At 50.7% G+C, this 16,660-nt stretch overlaps 2 protein-coding genes across 6 annotated transcripts in view; one reads left to right on the plus strand and one right to left on the minus strand.

Moving 5' to 3' along the window:
- The window catches only part of NR2F6 (nuclear receptor subfamily 2 group F member 6), a 31,345-nt gene extending 23,446 nt beyond the window's left edge, over positions 1-7,899 (plus strand). Inside the window, exon 4 of the mRNA XM_083594788.1 lies at positions 3,809-7,899. Within this exon, the coding sequence (XP_083450914.1) occupies positions 3,809-4,083 (275 nt within the window). The 3' untranslated portion in view covers positions 4,084-7,899. The remainder of the gene's footprint in view (positions 1-3,808) is intronic.
- A 382-nt stretch (positions 7,900-8,281) lies between these two features.
- Positions 8,282-16,660, minus strand: part of LOC310753397 (occludin-like) — a 28,952-nt gene continuing 20,573 nt past the window's right edge. For 2 of the 5 annotated variants that reach the window (XM_083594677.1, XM_083594680.1), the window contains exons 5-9: positions 14,488-14,697; positions 12,333-12,504; positions 11,357-11,398; positions 9,635-10,661; positions 8,282-8,840 (exon numbers count right to left, since the gene is read on the minus strand). In XM_083594677.1, coding sequence (XP_083450803.1) covers positions 10,560-10,661; positions 11,357-11,398; positions 12,333-12,504; positions 14,488-14,697 — 526 coding nt within the window. In that variant the 3' untranslated portion in view covers positions 8,282-8,840; positions 9,635-10,559. The remainder of the gene's footprint in view (positions 8,841-9,634; positions 10,662-11,356; positions 11,399-12,332; positions 12,505-14,487; positions 14,698-16,660) is intronic. The other 3 variants (XM_083594681.1, XM_083594679.1, XM_083594678.1) reach the window with 3 other exon arrangements.

Here is a 16,660-nt window from a genome sequence, read left to right on the forward strand (position 1 = left end):
TTAGATACATTAATTCTAAATGATTAACCTACCAATTCTCTCATCTGCTGCTATACTTCAAATCCTACATACGTTTTCATATAACCATGATATATATTTTTTCAAATACAGTGGTACCTTGGTTCTCAAAACGGCTTAGTTGCCGAACAAATCGGCTTCCGAACGCCGCAAACCCGGAAGTGAGTGTTCTGGTTTGTGAATGTTTTTCGGAAGCCGAACGTCCAACGTGGCGTCTTGCTTGTAGTGCAGCCAATTGGAAGCCACGCCTTGGTTTTCGAACGGTTTTGGGAGTCTATCGGATTCCTGGAACGGATTAAGTTCAAAAACCAAGGTACCGCTGTATTCCACAAAATATTTCCAAAGACTCCTTATTTCCAAAAAGGACCAGAGGAGTTGGTCTAATTATAATATTATAATATTATAATTTAATTATTTATACCTTGCCCATCTGGCTGGGTTGCCCCAGCCACTCTGGGCAGCTCCCAGCACATCTGGAAACATAATAAAAGTCAAACATTGAAAACCTCCCGATACAGGTCTGCCTTCAGATGTCTTGTAAAAGTTGTGTCGTTCTTTGATCTCCTTGACATCTGATGGGAGGGCATTCCACAGGGGAGCTGCCACTGAAGGATAAAATAAAATAATGAGACCATGAATGAACCATTGATAATAAATTATTATTATTATTATTATTGGATATAAATTATACGACTTTCTGTAGACCTCCGAAGGCAGCCCTGCATCATGAAGCTTTTAATATGTGACTGTAGAATCATAGAGTTGGAAGGGACCCCGCCGGTCATCTAGCCCAACCCGCCCGCAGTGCTGGAATCTTTCACCCCACGTGTTTCTCGAACCCACAACCCTAACAGTCTCAGCTACTGGTGTTTTGAGGTGTTCTTGATTGGAAGGCACCCAGAGTGACTGGGGTCATGGTGAGTTTGCTCCCTGCAGCTCAGCTTTTTACTTCGCTGGCTCCCTGGGTTTGGCAAAACCCCGGTGCTTAGATGACCGTTGCGGAAGCCGCAAAGACGCTGAGGAGCAATGGGACCCTCTGCCGGCCACAGAGCTTGCGATTCATGCTCCCTCTTCGCCATTTCTCGTCTGTGAGTGGCGCGCATGGAGGCAGTGCCACCTTGTGGCGAGGCAGAGTGCGAGCCTGCATGCCCAGTGGCAGTCTATCTGGGTTCCTAAGGGTAATTGTGTTGTTGTTGTTTAGTTGTTGAGTCGTGTCTGACTCTGGACCAGAGCACGCCAGGCACTTCTGTCTTCCACTGCCTCCCGCAGTTTGGTCAAACTCATGCTAGTAGCTTCGAGAACACTGTCCCACCATCTTGTCCTCTGCCGTCCCCTTCTCCTTGTGCCCTCCATCTTTCCCAACATCGGGGTCTTTTCCAGGGAGTCTTCTCTTCTCATGAGGTGGCCAAAGTCTTGGAGCCTCAGCTTCAGGATCTGTCCTTCCAGTGAGCACTCAGGGCTGATTTCCTTCAGAATGGAGAGGTTTGATCTTCTTGCAGTCCATGGGACTCTCAAGAGTCTCCTCCAGCACCAGAATTCAAAAGCATCCATTCTTCTGCGATTAGCCTTCTTTATGGTCCAGCTCTCACTTCCGTACATCACTACTGGGAAAACCATAGCTTTTACTATACGGACCTTTGTTGGCAAGGTGATGTCTCTGCTTTTTAAGATGCTGTGGGTAACTGTACACTGTGCAAAAAGGATTCCAGATTAGATGGGCCGCTCTCTTTGGCTTGATCCAGCGGCCAGCCTCTTCTGGTATCTTTGTGGAACCTTTACGTCCAGAGGCAGTCTATCTCGGTTCCTAGTTTCTCAGGGGTATTCAGCCACTGTGAGGACAGGATCATAGAATTGTAGCATTGGAAGGGACCCAAGGGTCATCTAGCTCAACCCCCGGCAGTGCAGGAATCTCTTACCCAACGTAGGGCTTGAACCCGCCACCATGATAGAGTCTCTACTGTCGGAGCTTATCAGGAGTAGAGATGTGTCTGTATACCCCCCTCACACTTTGACTTTTTTTAAAAAAAATTAATCATTTTTTCAATACAAACAACAACCGCAAAAACCATAATAACACAATTTAACAGTTCAGATTTGAATACTGATATACCTATGACTACACCTTTTTAACAATATTTCCCCACCTCTCTCTCCTCCCCCTACTTCCCACCATTGTCCGCCTTATCGCTTAAATATTCCTTCCAGATTTCTTCATATTTATCCATTCTTAATTTACTTCGACATGCAGTTCGTTCGTATGTAGCTAGTCTGTCCATATTGTCAATCCATGTGCTCAATGGAATCTTTTTGCGGCTCTTCCAATTCATCAAAACAAGTTTTTTTGCTTCTAATATGGCATGGTACATCCTTTTTTTTTTTACCCCTTGTAATCTCCCACGTTTCCGGAATATAATTTAGAATTAAATTCAATTCGCCTAAATAACTATTTCTTTTTATTACTCTTGGTATAGATGTCCTCACCTTGCACCAAAATGACCTTATCATTGGGCAGTTCATCAACATATATACTAAGTTCGCACTTTTACTCCCATATCTCTAGCAGTCGTCTGCACTTGTTATTTTCCTCTGGTAGAGTTTATGCTGGAGTCCAGTGGACTCTGAATATTATTTTCTGCTGAATAAGTCTTAGTCTTAGATCCACAGAGGCTATTTCTGTTGATTTTATACTTGACTCCCATATATCATTTGTTATATGTGCCCCTAACTCTTCACTCCATTTTTGTCTATCATATTCTAAATCATATTTCTTCCTGTTGGTCACACACTTTGGCTTGATCCAGCAGCCAGCCCTGTCCTTGTGGAGCCTCCAGGCCTATGGGCAGTCTATCTGCGTCCCTCGGTTCTCAGAGTTATTTGGGGACAGGATGGGGCTCTCGCGAACGCTAAGGAGGATGGATGACGGCTAATGGATTGAGGTTGAATGCTGACAAGACAGAAGTACTGTTTTTGGAGGACAGGGGGCGGGCTGGTGTGGAGGACTCCCTGGTGCTGAATGCGGTAATTGTGCCCCTGAAGGACCAGGTGCGCAGCCTGGGAGTCATTTTGGACTCACAGCTGTCCATGGAGGCACAGGTCAATTCTGTATCCAGGGCAGCTGTCCACCAGCTCCACCTGGTACGCAGGCAGAGACCCTACCTGCCCGGAGACTGTCTCGCCAGAGTGGTGCATGCTCTGGTTATCTCCCGCTTGGACTACTGCAATGCGCTCCATGTGGGACTACCTTTGAAGGTGACCCGGAAACTACAACTAATCCAGAATGCAGCAGCTAGACTGGTGACTGGGAGTGGCCGCTGAGACCACATAACACCGGTCTTGAAAGACCTACATTGGCTTCCAGTAGGTTTCCGAGCACAATTCAAAGTGTTGGTGCTGACCTTTAAAGCCCTAAATGGCCTCAGCCCAGTATACCTGAAGGAGCGTCTCCACCCCCATCGTTCTGCCCGGATGCTGAGGTCCAGTGCCGAGGGCCTTCTGGTGGTTCCCTCATTGTGAGAAGCAAAGCTACAGGGAACCAGGGAGAGGGCCTTCTCGGTAGTGGCACCCGCCCTGTGGAACGCCCTCCCACCAGATGTCAAAGCAATAAACAACTACCGGACATTTAGAAGACATCTGAAGGCAGCCCTGTTCAGGGAAGTTTTTAATGTGTGACATTTTAGTGTATTTTTGGTCTCTGTGGAAGCCGCCCAGAGTGGCTGGGGAAACCCAGGCAGATGGGTGGGGTACAAATAATAAATGATGATGATTATTATAACCGTCTCCTCTGTTTCAGACGCCTGCGGCCTCTCGGACCCGGCGCACGTGGAGAGCCTGCAGGAGAAAGCGCAGGTGGCGCTGACGGAGTACGTCCGCTCGCAGTACCCCTCTCAGCCCCAGCGCTTCGGCAGACTCTTGCTGCGCCTCCCTGCGCTGCGGGCCGTCCCCGCCTCCCTCATCTCGCAGCTCTTCTTCATGAGACTGGTGGGCAAGACCCCCATTGAGACCCTCATCAGGGACATGCTGCTCTCGGGAAGCACCTTCAACTGGCCCTACGGGACGGGGCAGTGAGGAGACGACGAGCGCGCGGAGTTGCCGGGACCTGCCTTCCCGCCCCACATCTGCCCTGTCCGTTCCCGCGGCCGCCGCACCGACAGCCTGGATGTCCCCCGGCACCACCCGATTCCCCCGGATCGAGGCGGCGAACTCTGTGCAATTCTTTTTCCGTTTCAGGGGGTGGGGTGGGGGGACCAGCCTCCCTGCTGTGACTCCCTCTACCCCCACCACCCCAGTGCCAAGAGAGGGGCAGGGCGGGCGTCCGTTGGGAAGGTCTCCTTTTCCGTTCCGTTGTGGGCGCGGGAAATGTAGCGTCCTTGGTTTTGTTTTCCTGGTTTCGTTTATCCACTCCGGCTTCAAGCAGACAGACAGTTGCCCCAGAGGCTTTGCTGGGGGGCTTCTGCCCCCCAACTTCCTTTATTCTTGGGCCTCAAGAGAGGGGGGAGCCGGCCCCCTCTCCCAACCTCCCCTCTCACCCCCATTTCTCTCGATCCGCCTTCTGCCACCTGATGCCCCTCCCCAGATGTTGTGTGACACCCCACCCCCCCAACCAGTGTGGCCAAGGCGCCTGGGGTGACGGGGAGCCCCAAAGCAGCCGTGAACCGAGACAGAGGTGGATTGGGTCCCCAGTGCAGATTTGCAAGCCGTTTCGCCTGGAAGTAAGCCAGATTTCTGCTTACTTTGAAGTGGGGAGGTATTTTGAGAGAGAAAACCTTTTGTTGCAATGAGGTGAGGTGTGGGGGCGCGTTAGTTTAGGGTGCACCTAACGTTCAAACTTCCCAGATGTCAGGGTGCAACCCTGCGTGGAACCAAGGCAGATAGGAGAATTTTCTTTCCCGCAAGCAGAGAGCGCCCCTAGGCGCGTGCAGAAAGCCCCGGGTCCAGCCTCTGGCATGTTCAGCTTAAAGGACCTGGGGGGGGGGCAGAAGACCCAGGCAGTTGCTCCCCCAGGTTACGTGGACTCAGTATAATTTCCTGTGCTCCTGTTTAGATCGGCCCGCAATTCAGACACACGAGGACCAGAGTATTGATTCACTGCCAGTAACACTAGGACTAGAATCTTGCATTACTGTCCGGGTACTGCCAGCCTTCCAGGGTGGGGGCACAGCTCAGTGATGGGGCATCCCCTCTGCACCCTGAATAATAATAATTTATTATTTATACCCCGCCCATCTGGCCAGGCCTCCCCAGTCGCTCTGGGCGGCTTCCAACAGGATATTAAAAACACAATAAAACATCAAACATTGTAAACATCCCTAAACAGGGCTGCCTTCAGATGTCTCCTAAAAGTCAGGTAGTTGTTGTTGACATCTGACAGGAGGGCGTTCCACAGGGAGGGTGCCACCACCAAGAAGGCCCTTTGCCTGGTTCCCTGTAACCTCACTTCTCGCAGGGAGGGAACCACAAGAAGGCCCTCGGAGCTGGACCTCAGTGTCTGGGCAGAATGATGGTGATGGAGACATTCCTTCAGGTCTCGGGCTGAGGCCATTTAGGGCTTCAAAGGTCAGCACCAACACTTTGAATTGTGCTCAGAAACGTACTGGGAGCCAAAGTAGGTCTTTCAGGACCAGTGTTATGTGGTCTCGGCGGCCTCCCCCAGTCACCAGTCTAGCTGCCACATTCTGGATTAGTTGTAGTTTCTGGGTCACCTTCAAAGGCAGCCCCACGTAGAGTGCATGGCAGTGGTCCAAGCGGGAGATAACCAGAGCATGCACCACTCTGGTGAGACAGTCCGTGGGCTGGTAGGGTCTCATCCTGCGTACCAGATGGAGCTGGTAAACAGCTGACCTGGACACAGAATTGACCTGCGCCTCCATGGACAGCTGTGAGTCCAAAATGACTCCCAGGCTGCACACCTGGTCCTTCGGGGCACAGTTACCCCATTCAGGTCCAGGGAGTCCTCCACACCTGCCCACCCCCTGTCCCCCAAAAACAGTACTTCTGTCTTGTCAGAACTCTTGATTTAGACTCCATGAGGACTAGAATTTTACATTAGGGGCAAGGACCAAAACTCAGAAAGACCCAGGGGTCTCAAACGGGGTGTGTGCTGTGAGCCGCCTCTTCTCAGGGGCTCCTGGACAGAGCGTAAAACACCAGGCTGGATAAACAAGCTGCTTGGACAACACTTGGGCAACAAACCTGCAGAGGTGGACTTGGTTGCTAGCAGGTTTCCGTCCACCACAAACACCAGACACATTTTGACATGCACAGCACCGCTGCCCCCTTACTTGTGATGGAAGCTGCCTGCGCCTTCTCCGTCCGCAGTGGGGGAAATCTGCCTCGGCTGGGGGGCGCTCCCTCCATGTTGAAGATGCTATGCAAAATAATTTTGAGCTGCATGCAATTTGAAATATACTGACGACTTTGAAAAAACAGCGATCTCCCTCTTTTTGCAACTGGATTCCGGCTTCCTTTGCCGGTCAGATCAGTTTCGACTGAAACACTAAAAAACGAAAACAACCCCCCCCCCGCTGCTATTTTTCTCATGGATCATTCTTTTCCCTCCAGCCTGTAGACCTGCTCTATGGATCTCCGCTTGGCTTGTGTGTCCTCTCAGTGACGCCAGTATGAATTGCCCTCAAACCCATTTTCCGGATGGGGAAAACTGAGGCCAGAGGACTATTCCCCTCGCATTCTACAAGTCCATGGGAGTGATGTGCCTCTAACTCAGGTCTCCCAGATCCAAAGTACCGGTTGTAATCTATGCAATCTATCCCCAAATTCTGCATCAAGGAAATTCAAATTCTGCGCTTGGAATAAAATTATGTTTTTGTTTTTTTTAAAAAAAATGGCGAAAATCGGATGTGCTTTTTTAAAAAAAAAATCCCAGTTGTATGATGTGAGGTTCCTGAAGAACGTCCTGGATCGGGAAGGACACAGGTGAGGTGTAAAGAAATTTGCTTTTTTCATAGAATTGTAGGGTTGGCAGGGAACCAATGGGTCATCTAGTCCAACCCCCTGCAGTGCAAGAGTCGCAGCTAACCCGAGCAGAGCTAGGCCCGGCCCGGCTGGGTGTGTTGAATCTGCCACCTGACCCGCACTGGCCAATCCCGTGCCCCCGAGCATCAGAGGTAGACTGCGCTTCAAACTGGAGGCTCCATTGAACTACCATGGCTTAGAGCTGCTGCTGCCCCTCTTATTCTTCAAGCCCCCCTTGAAGGCAAATTTCTTAAGAGGAAGTTTTGCCAGGGGCTCCATGCAGAAATTGCCTGGTCCAATCTCTGAAGAGGGTGTGCACAGAGCTGCTGCCTGCCTGTGTTCAGTTGCGAGCCAGCCCTTAGCCCAGAACCATGAGGTCTATAAACTTAATGGTCTCTTTTGAGAAAAAGGCCAGAGCATGGGCTCTGTATAGCAAAACGTTTCCAGGTCCCCCCCTTCCCCCAGTTCCATTAAATCCCAGGTTTATTCTCTGTCTGAAACTCACGGGCAGTAAGTGGACCCAATTTAAAACTAAAAACTATGCACTTTGAGGTCTCTCTGATTTCCGTGGGAGTTTGGGTACCGCTCTTAATTAAAAGCCATAGAGAGAGAAATATCCCCCCAAAGTTTTGATTCAGTGGGGCCGTGTCCAGCATCTGTGGCTAGTGGTCCCGAGTTCAAGGTCCCTTGGATATAAATCCTACTCATTAATTCTCCTTCCCCCGCCCCGTTCGTAGAAGCCGGATCTGGATGTCCGGATGGATGGAGAGGGTGACTTGTGCCAACCAAAATGTCGAAAAGAGGGGAAGGAATGGCTGGCGGGTTTGATTTTGTTGCAGACGCCTCCTTTTCTGATTTAATGCACAGCCAATGAAACAATAAATAATGTTTTTCTTAGGAAAAAAAAAAGGACGGCAGTGGTTGGTTTGTGTTTATTGGAGGGGAAAGGGTTTGGAGGGGGTGGGGAGAAGTGATGTCATTGTTTTAAGACAATTCACAGGTAAAGTCCTTCCTGAGGCACAAAGTTAAACTGTGGAACTCCCTCACACAGGAAGCAGCCGAGATGGCTTTTAAAAGAGGATCGGACAAATTCACGGAGGAGAAAGCTATTTGGAGACAGCGATGTTTCTGAACAACCAGCGCTCCCACTTGCAAATTTTAATCCAAAGAAAGCTGACATCTTTCGGGGATCCTCCATAATTACAGGGTGGGGGTTGGTCTGGATGACCCCTGGGGGGCCCTTTCAGCTCTGCAATTCGATCTCAAACTGCTACAAAACACACCTGGATCTCCACAGCTTTCCCCACTTTTATTAAAGGAACGATTAAAAACACACACATACAACTGGTTACCCCCCTCCCCAGCCCCTCTGAAACCCCCAGCTGCCCCACACTCAAATCGAAAAACCCCACAAACATGCATAAATGGGGTCGTATATTTACAGGGCTGAATGAGTCAGTAGATGGGTCACTGGACGGTTGGTTTTGAACCTGCGTCAATGGGAGTGAATATTTGGGCATCTGCCGCCTGATAGCTGGGGGTGTCTCTCTGTTTTGGAATCGGACGCCCCCCTACCCCCTATTCACACTTTGACTTCTCTGTGTTTTTACTCTTTTGTGTGCCAATTAATTCCCCCGGGTCTGAGAGTTTTTCTCGCCGTTCGCTGCCTGCCTTGCCAAAACCCAATTTCCCCCCGCTGAGTTGAAACTTGGCTAAGCAAAGCCCCTCTCTGGATTTTCTGTGCATGTGAAATCGCAACGCCCCTCTGCGTTTTCGGATGTGCGTCAAGAACGTCCCGTTCCCCCAAAAAGTTTTAGCAGCAGGTATATTGGTGTGCGGAGGTAATGATGAAACTGCCAAGATGTTGGGTGATGGGTTTTTCAGTACACCGGCTTCACTTGGGAAGGGAGAACAAATTCTATGAAAACCCGGCAGAAATGCTGGCAGAAAGTTTCAGAATTACTTTTCAGTAATTTCAGAAAGACGCACACACATTTCCCCTTACTTTTTAGGAGGGAAAAAGTGCGTCTTACGGAGCGAAAAATACGGTATTCTTGGCTGCTGTTTAACTCCTTTGCCGCTCACGGAAGTGCGAAGCACACAATGGCATGAAATCCTATCTTTTGCGGTGGGTGGGACCTGATTCAAGATTTGCCTAATGTTGAGCTGGAAGGGACCCCTAGGGTCATCTAGTCCAACCCGCAGCAATGCAAGGATCTTTTGCCCAACACAGGGCTCGAACCTACGAACCCATGCTCTTATCAATTGATAACCCAGGCATGGGAGATCGGTGAGCCTCCATCTTCACCCCTGGGCTGCGTTCTGCGCAAGCAGTGCATTGATGGCTACGCAACCCTTGTTTAAAGTAATTTTGTACAGTGCTTTTTAAAGAGCACAGGTTCAGGGTTGCGTCCAGCTATGCCTCCTTCGTGAAAGGGATGGGCATGGCCGATGTAGGGCCATTGATTTCAGTGGGTCTACTCTGAATACGTGGGCGATGGGAAAGGGTTGTGGCTCAAAGCTGGAGCACGTGCTTTTCATGCAAAAAGTTTCACGGCAGGCCTGGAGATAGACCCTTGCTTCTGCCAGTCAGTGTAAAAGGTAAAGGTAAAGGGACCCCTGACCATTAGGTCCAGTCGTGGCCGACTCTGGGGTTGCGGCGCTCATCTCGCTTTATTGGCCAAGGGAGCCGGCGTACAGCTTCCGGGTCATGTGGCCAACAGGACTAAGCCGCTTCTGGCAAACCAGAGCAGCGCACGGAAACGCCGTTTACCTTCCCGCCAGAGTGGTACCTATTTATCTACTTGCACTTTGATGTGCTTTCGAACTGCTAGGTTGGCAGGAGCAGGGACTGAGCAACGGGAGCTCACCCCGCCACGGGGATTCAAACTGCCGACCTTCTGATCGGCAAGTCCTAGGCTCTGTGGTTTAACCCACAGCGCTGCCCACGTTCCTTGCCAGTCAGTGTAGGCTACACTAGAGGGGCTGCAGTGGCTTGGCTCACGATAACGTAGCTCCCACAAGGAACTTGCTTTTGTAGGAAGGGTTACCTCTTACATTACAGAGCACCCACTTTGCCTGCAGAGGGTCTGGGTTCAATTCCTGGCATCCCCAGGCACCTGCCTAAACCCCTGGAGAGCTGCTGCCAGTCAGAGTAGGCAATACTAAACTAGATGTACTCCCATGGCCTGGCTTGGGGCGGGGGGTGGGAAGGCAGCGCCCGAAGTTCCTTGGGCTTAGCTGGGTACAACCCACGGTTTTTAAAAAATCTCTTTGGCACCCAAAATAAGAAAGTGCTCTGTCTAAATGAAGATTTGTAAGTTCTGTTTCTTCTACTTCCTGGCTTTTTTCCCATCCATGTTCAGAGTTCCAGGGTCCCAAGAAAACAGAGTTGTTTTTTTTTAAAAAAAGGTTTTGCAAAATTGGCACGGGAATGGATAAAAGAGGTCATCTTGACATATGTACAGTTCGGAAGAAAGCATCCCTGCTTGTTTGGGGGGGGGGTCAAATTCTGCAGAAAAGGGGAGCGTTGATCTGTCCCCGCAGCTGCCTGCCTGGTCCCCCTGTCCCGGTTACGCCCGACTCTTGTCGTAGTCGCTGACCATCCGCTTGATGTGGAAGAGCTTGTTCCGCAGAGACTTGCTGTCCATTTTCTTGCTCTGGTAGTCGGGGGTCTGTGGCGTGAATTTGCGAGGAAAACGCGTTAGAAAACAAAACACAATTCGCAGTATTCTCGCTCGGGCCTCAGATTAAAATATATTTCTCAACCCAGCTTTTCACAGAATAGTAGAGTTGGAAGAGACCTTCCTAGTGTCATAGAATTGTAGAGTTGGAAGGGACCCCAAGGGTCATCTAGTCCAACCACTGATTCCACTGCAATGCAGGAATCTCAGCTAAAGCATCTGTAAAACCAAATTCCAGGAGGCCACCAACTTGGGTGGATTCAGTTTCTCAGGAGTATTTGGCCACTGTGGCTGCTGGCCTATTGTGGGTGCTGAATCCAGCAGCCTTCTGACGTTCTAATGGAACTTCCAGGTCCTGGTGCAGTCTACCTGGATTCCTAGGTTCTTTGGGGTATTTGGCCACTGTGAGGACAAAAACAAAGGCTCTGTCTTTTCCCCCACATCCCAATCCTCTTTTAGTGCACAAGGAGCCTGTGGGTGTTTAGGGGCCACACACAAATCTGGATTTGGCCCTAAGAAGCATAGATCAGGAGTGGTGAAGCCACTGTCCTCCTGGTATTGCTAGCCTCCACCTCCACCACTCTGCCATCGTCGCTGACCATTGGGCATGCTGGCCGCTCTAACATGCAGAGAACCACAGCTTTTCCCCCGGCCCCTTTTGGGATGCAGGAAAATGGGTCACTTACGCGCTTCAGGTCCTTCAGCCGGTTGTATTCTTCAGCCACCCCCTGCGGGAGAAAGATGTCAAAGTCAGGAAAGTCCTGTAAATGGAACCTCCCTGTTCATGAGAAGTCTATCTCAGGGCATCCCTGGTAATGCACTCTCGGTCCCTCTCTGTTTTCACCATCCTAAATTCAGCTCTCCACATTTCCACGTCAGTCTGCAATCATTATTATTCTAAAGCAGGCATAGGCAAACTCGCCCCTCCAGATGTTTTGGAACTACAGTTCCCACCATCACTAACCACTGGAGGGGCGAGTTTGCCTACGCCTGTTCTAAAGGAAGCCCTGGTGGGAAGGTGTCGGGTCCCAGTATCTCAGGTAGAGCATGAGAGTCTTAATCTCAGAGTTGTGGGTTCAAATCCCACGTTGGGCATTAAGACTCCTGCATTGCAGAGGGTTAGACTGGATGACCCTTGGGGTCCCTTTTAGCTCTACGATTCCTCCCGCTCCACACATTTCTGCAAAGCAATTTCACCCAACAGACCCTGTTTCGCAAGGCAACCTGCCCCTGTATAATCCACCTTTGCCGTTTTCACGAATATACGAATTTATTCCTTGTCTGCATTTACCGTATTTTTTGCTCTATAAGACTCACTTTTTCCCTTCTAAAAAGTAAGGGGACATGTGTGTGCGTCTTATGGAGCAAATGCAGGCTGCACAGCTATCCCAGAAGCCAGAACAGCAAGAGGGATTGCTGCTTTCACTGCGCAGTGATCCCTCTTGCTGTTCTGGCTTCTGAGATTCAGATTTTTTTTTTCTTGTTTTCCTCCTCCAAAAACTAGGTGCGTCTTGTGGTCTGGTGCGTCTTATGGAGCGAGAAATATGGTATATCCCTACATTTTCTGTCTCCGCAGAGCTGAGTGCTTGCCCATATTGCCTTTCTTCCTTATTTCTACCCACAATCCTTTGCTCCAGGTGCAGTTGGGGGGGGACAACCTACCTGGTACTGCAGGCTGTCTTCAGGCAGATGGTCCAGCTGTTTGCTCAGTTGGTTGATCTGGTCATTGATGGCGTCCATCTCGGCGCACAGCACCTTGTACCGCTTGAGGTCGGCGGCAAACTCTTGCTTGTAGTCCTGGCGGACGCTGTCCGACGTGATTGGCGGATACAGGCTATGGGGGGATGGAAGAGAAACCCACACGGTGTGGTGGGGTTGGTGAGGAATGCCTTGCTTTGAAAACATACACATGGCCCTATTGTGGTGTGGCGACCCTTTGGGAACAGCAAAGTGTTTGCCAGCACAGAGGAAAACTTTAATTTAGTGCAGGGGTCAGCAGACTTTTTCAGCAGGGGGCCGGTCCACTGTCCCTTAGAGCTTGTGGGGGGCCGGACTATATTCTGAAGGGGGGGAAAAGGAACGAATTCCTATGCCCCACAAATAACCCAGAGATGCATTTTAAATAAAAGCACACATTCTACTCATGTAAGAACACACTGATTCCGGGACCGTCGGCGGGCCGGATTGAGAAGGCGATTGGGCCGGATCCAGCCCCCCGGGTCTTAGTTTGTCTACCCATGATTCAGTGCCCTCCTTCCCTTGATGGGGGCACACCACTACTAATTTTATTATTTGTAGCCCGCCCACCTGACTGGGTTGCCCCAGCCACTCTGGGCAGCTTCCAGCACATATAAAAACATCAAGAATCCAGCTTTTAAAGCTTCTCCAGAAGGCTCAATCCCCAGTGGTAGGGCTGGGAGCTGCTTCCAGTTAGCGTAGACAATTTTGAGCTGGTTGGACCTGTACTCTAACAGCTTCCTATGTTCATTTGAAGAGCAGAAAGCGCTCAGCACATCATGGCTAGTACCTGTAACATCACCAACCCAACCTTCTCTCACCCACCTTGACCTCCAGAGCAATTTTGTCACTGGTGGAAAAGGGGGCGAAGGTGTGCAATGAACAACCGTTCATATAACAGGTGAGGGTAATAATAATAATAATAATAATAATAATAATAATAATTATACTCCGTCCATCTGGCTGGGTTTCCCCAGCCACTCCGGGCGGCGTACAGCATAATCTAAAAACATAATAAAAACAGCAAGCATAAAAAAACCTCCTGGTACAGGGCTGCCTTCTGAAGTCTTCTAAAGGTTGTGTAGTTACTCATCTCCTTGACATCTGACAGGAGGGCGTCCCACAGGGCGGGCGCCACCACCGAGAAGGCCCTCTGCCTGGTTCCCTGTAGCTTCACTTCTGCCAGTGTAGGAACCACCAGAAGGTGCTTGGAGACGGACCCGGGGTAGAGATGCTCCTTCAGGTATACAGGGCCGAAGCTGTTTAGGGCAGGGGTTGGCAAACCATGGCCCGGGGGCCAGATGCAGCCACCAGGCTTGCAAATCCAGCCCGCCGACCCTGCCGCGGGGGCTGACTTCCGCGATGTTGGCATGGCATCTGGGCGGGCGGTGATGCTGCCGTAGCTTTGGATTGGCTGCATGAAGTTCCTGCAGCCAATCCGAAGCTGCGACATTTGGATTTGCACTCAGGGGAGGTGACGGCGTGGAGCAGAGCAGAGGTGGTGCGCGGAGCATGCAAAGACGGAATCGTCACAAGAAGATTTGTGTGGCGCTTGCACGGAGCCGGCGATTACGCAGAGACCTTGCCACAATATTGTTGTGATCTCTGCATGGTGCACACTTACCCAGGAGTTGTTGCGCTCTGTCGGGATGTGATGTCAACTTAACTTTTACGCGGAGGGCAGGCCCCGTTGGAATGAACGGACCCGGGTTAGGCCTGGCCACTCATGTCAACGGGTCTACCCTTGAGTAAAAAAATAGGGGAGCGACTTCCGCGTAAATAAGCATTTTTAAAAAACTATAGTCCGGCCCCCGGCAGTGTTTGAGGGACAGTGAACCGGCCCCCTGCTTAAAAAGTTTGAGGACCCCTGGATTAGGGCTTCAAAAGTCAGCATCAACACTTTGAATTGTGCCTGGAAATGTACTAGGCGGAAACATCACTGGAAGTCAACATTGACTTGGAACGGACGTCCGGTGGCAGGTGAATTTTGGCGCTGTGCTGGGTGCTGCTGGAATTCGGAAGCCCCAGACCCACCCCTGGGTGCTGCACCCTTTGAAAACAAATAGATATTGCAGCTCACCTCTTCCAGTCGTCCTGGTCTCGCTCGTCTCCGGACTCCACGGCCGTGGTGTAGTCAGTCTCGTACTGCGATTCCTCGAGTTCGGGGTTCCTCCTCCGTCTACGCCCTTTGCGGCCGGAGGGCTTGTTGGTGCTCTCCCTGGCGTTCCCTTCCAGCGTGCTGGAGCTGAAAGTCCAGGCGGGGTTGGCGGTCGGCGTGTAGGAAGGCGGGCTGGAGAGGAAACCCCAAGGTTACACATGAGTAGAGCTCGAGTCAGCTGGGAAACGGTGGCTGCCCTTTGGGGACTCATAGGGCAGGAGGAAGGGAGCTCGACAGCAGGGGGCGCCAGAGCCTACGACAGGCTTGCTAGCAATTTCACTCCTTCGAGGCTGCATTTTGTGATTAGTGGAAATCACACGGTCTGTCTGAGAGGAAGAGTGAGAACTGGATATAGTCCTCTCTATATGTATTATGTGATGTACTTTCACTTTTACCTGTTCTCTGAGCTGGATGAGAGAGCTCCGTGATTCTGTGTCTGTGTAATACAGTGGTACCTCGGGTTACAGACGCTTCAGGTTACAGACTCCGCTAACCCAGAAATAGTACCTCGGATTAAGAACTTTGCTTCAGGATGAGAACATAAATCGCACAGTGGCGGCGCAGCAGCAGCAGCGGGAGGCTCCATTAGCTAAAGTGGTGCTTCAAGTTAAGAACAGTTTCAGGTTAAGAACAGACCTCCAGAACGAATTAAGTTCTTAACCCGAGGTACCACTGTATAGTGTAAATAAAGAGTAGTTTAGAAACGGTGACTGCCCTTTGGGGACTCATTCTTTGGGGACGCGGGTGGTGCTGTGGGTCAAACCACAGAGCCTAGGATTTGCCGATCAGAAGGTCGGTGGTTCGAATCCCCGCTACAGGGTGAGCTCCCGTTGCTCGGTCCCTGCTCCTGCCAACTTAGCAGTTTGAAAGCACGTCAAGTGCAAGTAGATAAATAGGTACCGCTCCGGCGGGAAGGTAAACGGCATTTCTGTGCGCTGCTCTAGCTCGCCAGAAGCGGCTCAGTCCTGCTGGCCACATGACCTGGAAGCTGTACGCCGGCTCCCTCGGCCAATAAAGCGAGATGAGCGCCGCAACCCCAGAGTCGGCCACGACTGGACCTAATGGTCAGGGGTCCCTTTACCTCTAGGGCAGAAGGAAGGGAGCTCAACAGCAGGGGGCGCCAGAGCTTACGACAGGCTGAGCCAATTTAATTCTGCTCTCTTTCCCATCCCATACCCTCCAAGTGTCCCGGTTTTCCAGGCACAGTAGCGGAATTACAGAAGCTGTTCTTGTTTGTGATTTTATCCAGGAATGTCCCAGTTTTCCTTTCTCATCCCCTCCCCATCTCGGAAAGTGGGGGAGAGATCAGATTGTCCCCATCTGTCCTTTTTGGAAACAGGAGTCTTTGGTGTATATGTGTGTGTGTGTGTGTGCAGGTGCAGAAACATAGTCTTATTTATAATGATAATGAAATCCCTGCACCAAATGAAGTAAATGTTGAAGCTGGCATATGAAAACCTTCCTATAATTTTGAAGGAACACTGTAACAAATCCACTGGACACATTTCATTGCAGTGCTTCCTCAGCCAGCCAATTATTAGGAAACGTGGAGTGTTGATCCCTTTATCGTAAATGGAGCCTCACGCTGCCTACTCAGAAGTAAGTCCCACTGTATTCAATGGAGCTTACTCCCTGGTAGGGGCGTGGGTGGCGCTGTGGGTTAAACCACAGAGCCTAGGGCTTGCCGATCAGAAGGTCGGCGGTTCGAATCCCCATGACGGGGTGAGCTCCCGTTGCTCGGTCCCTGCTCCTGCCAACCTAGCAGTTCAAAAGCACATCAAAGTGCAAGTAGATAAATAGATACCACTCCAGCGGGAAGGTAAACGGCATTTCCTTGCGCTGCTCTGGTTCGCCAGAAGCGGCTTAGTCATGCTGGCCACATGACCCGAAAGCTGTACTCCGGCTCCCTCGGCCAATAAAGTGAGATGACCGCCGCAACCCCAGAGTCATCCGTGACTGTACCTAATGGTCAGGTGTCCCCTTTACCTCCCTTTACCTTTACTCCCAGGTAACTGGGTAAAGACTGTGATGCAATTCAAACCATTTTTATTCAGAACTACTGTAAGTCACGCTGAGTTCAATAGGATTTACTCTC

This window comes from Podarcis filfolensis (assembly GCF_964270895.1).
Source record: "Podarcis filfolensis genome assembly, chromosome: 18".
NCBI classification, from domain to species: domain Eukaryota; kingdom Metazoa; phylum Chordata; class Lepidosauria; order Squamata; family Lacertidae; genus Podarcis; species Podarcis filfolensis.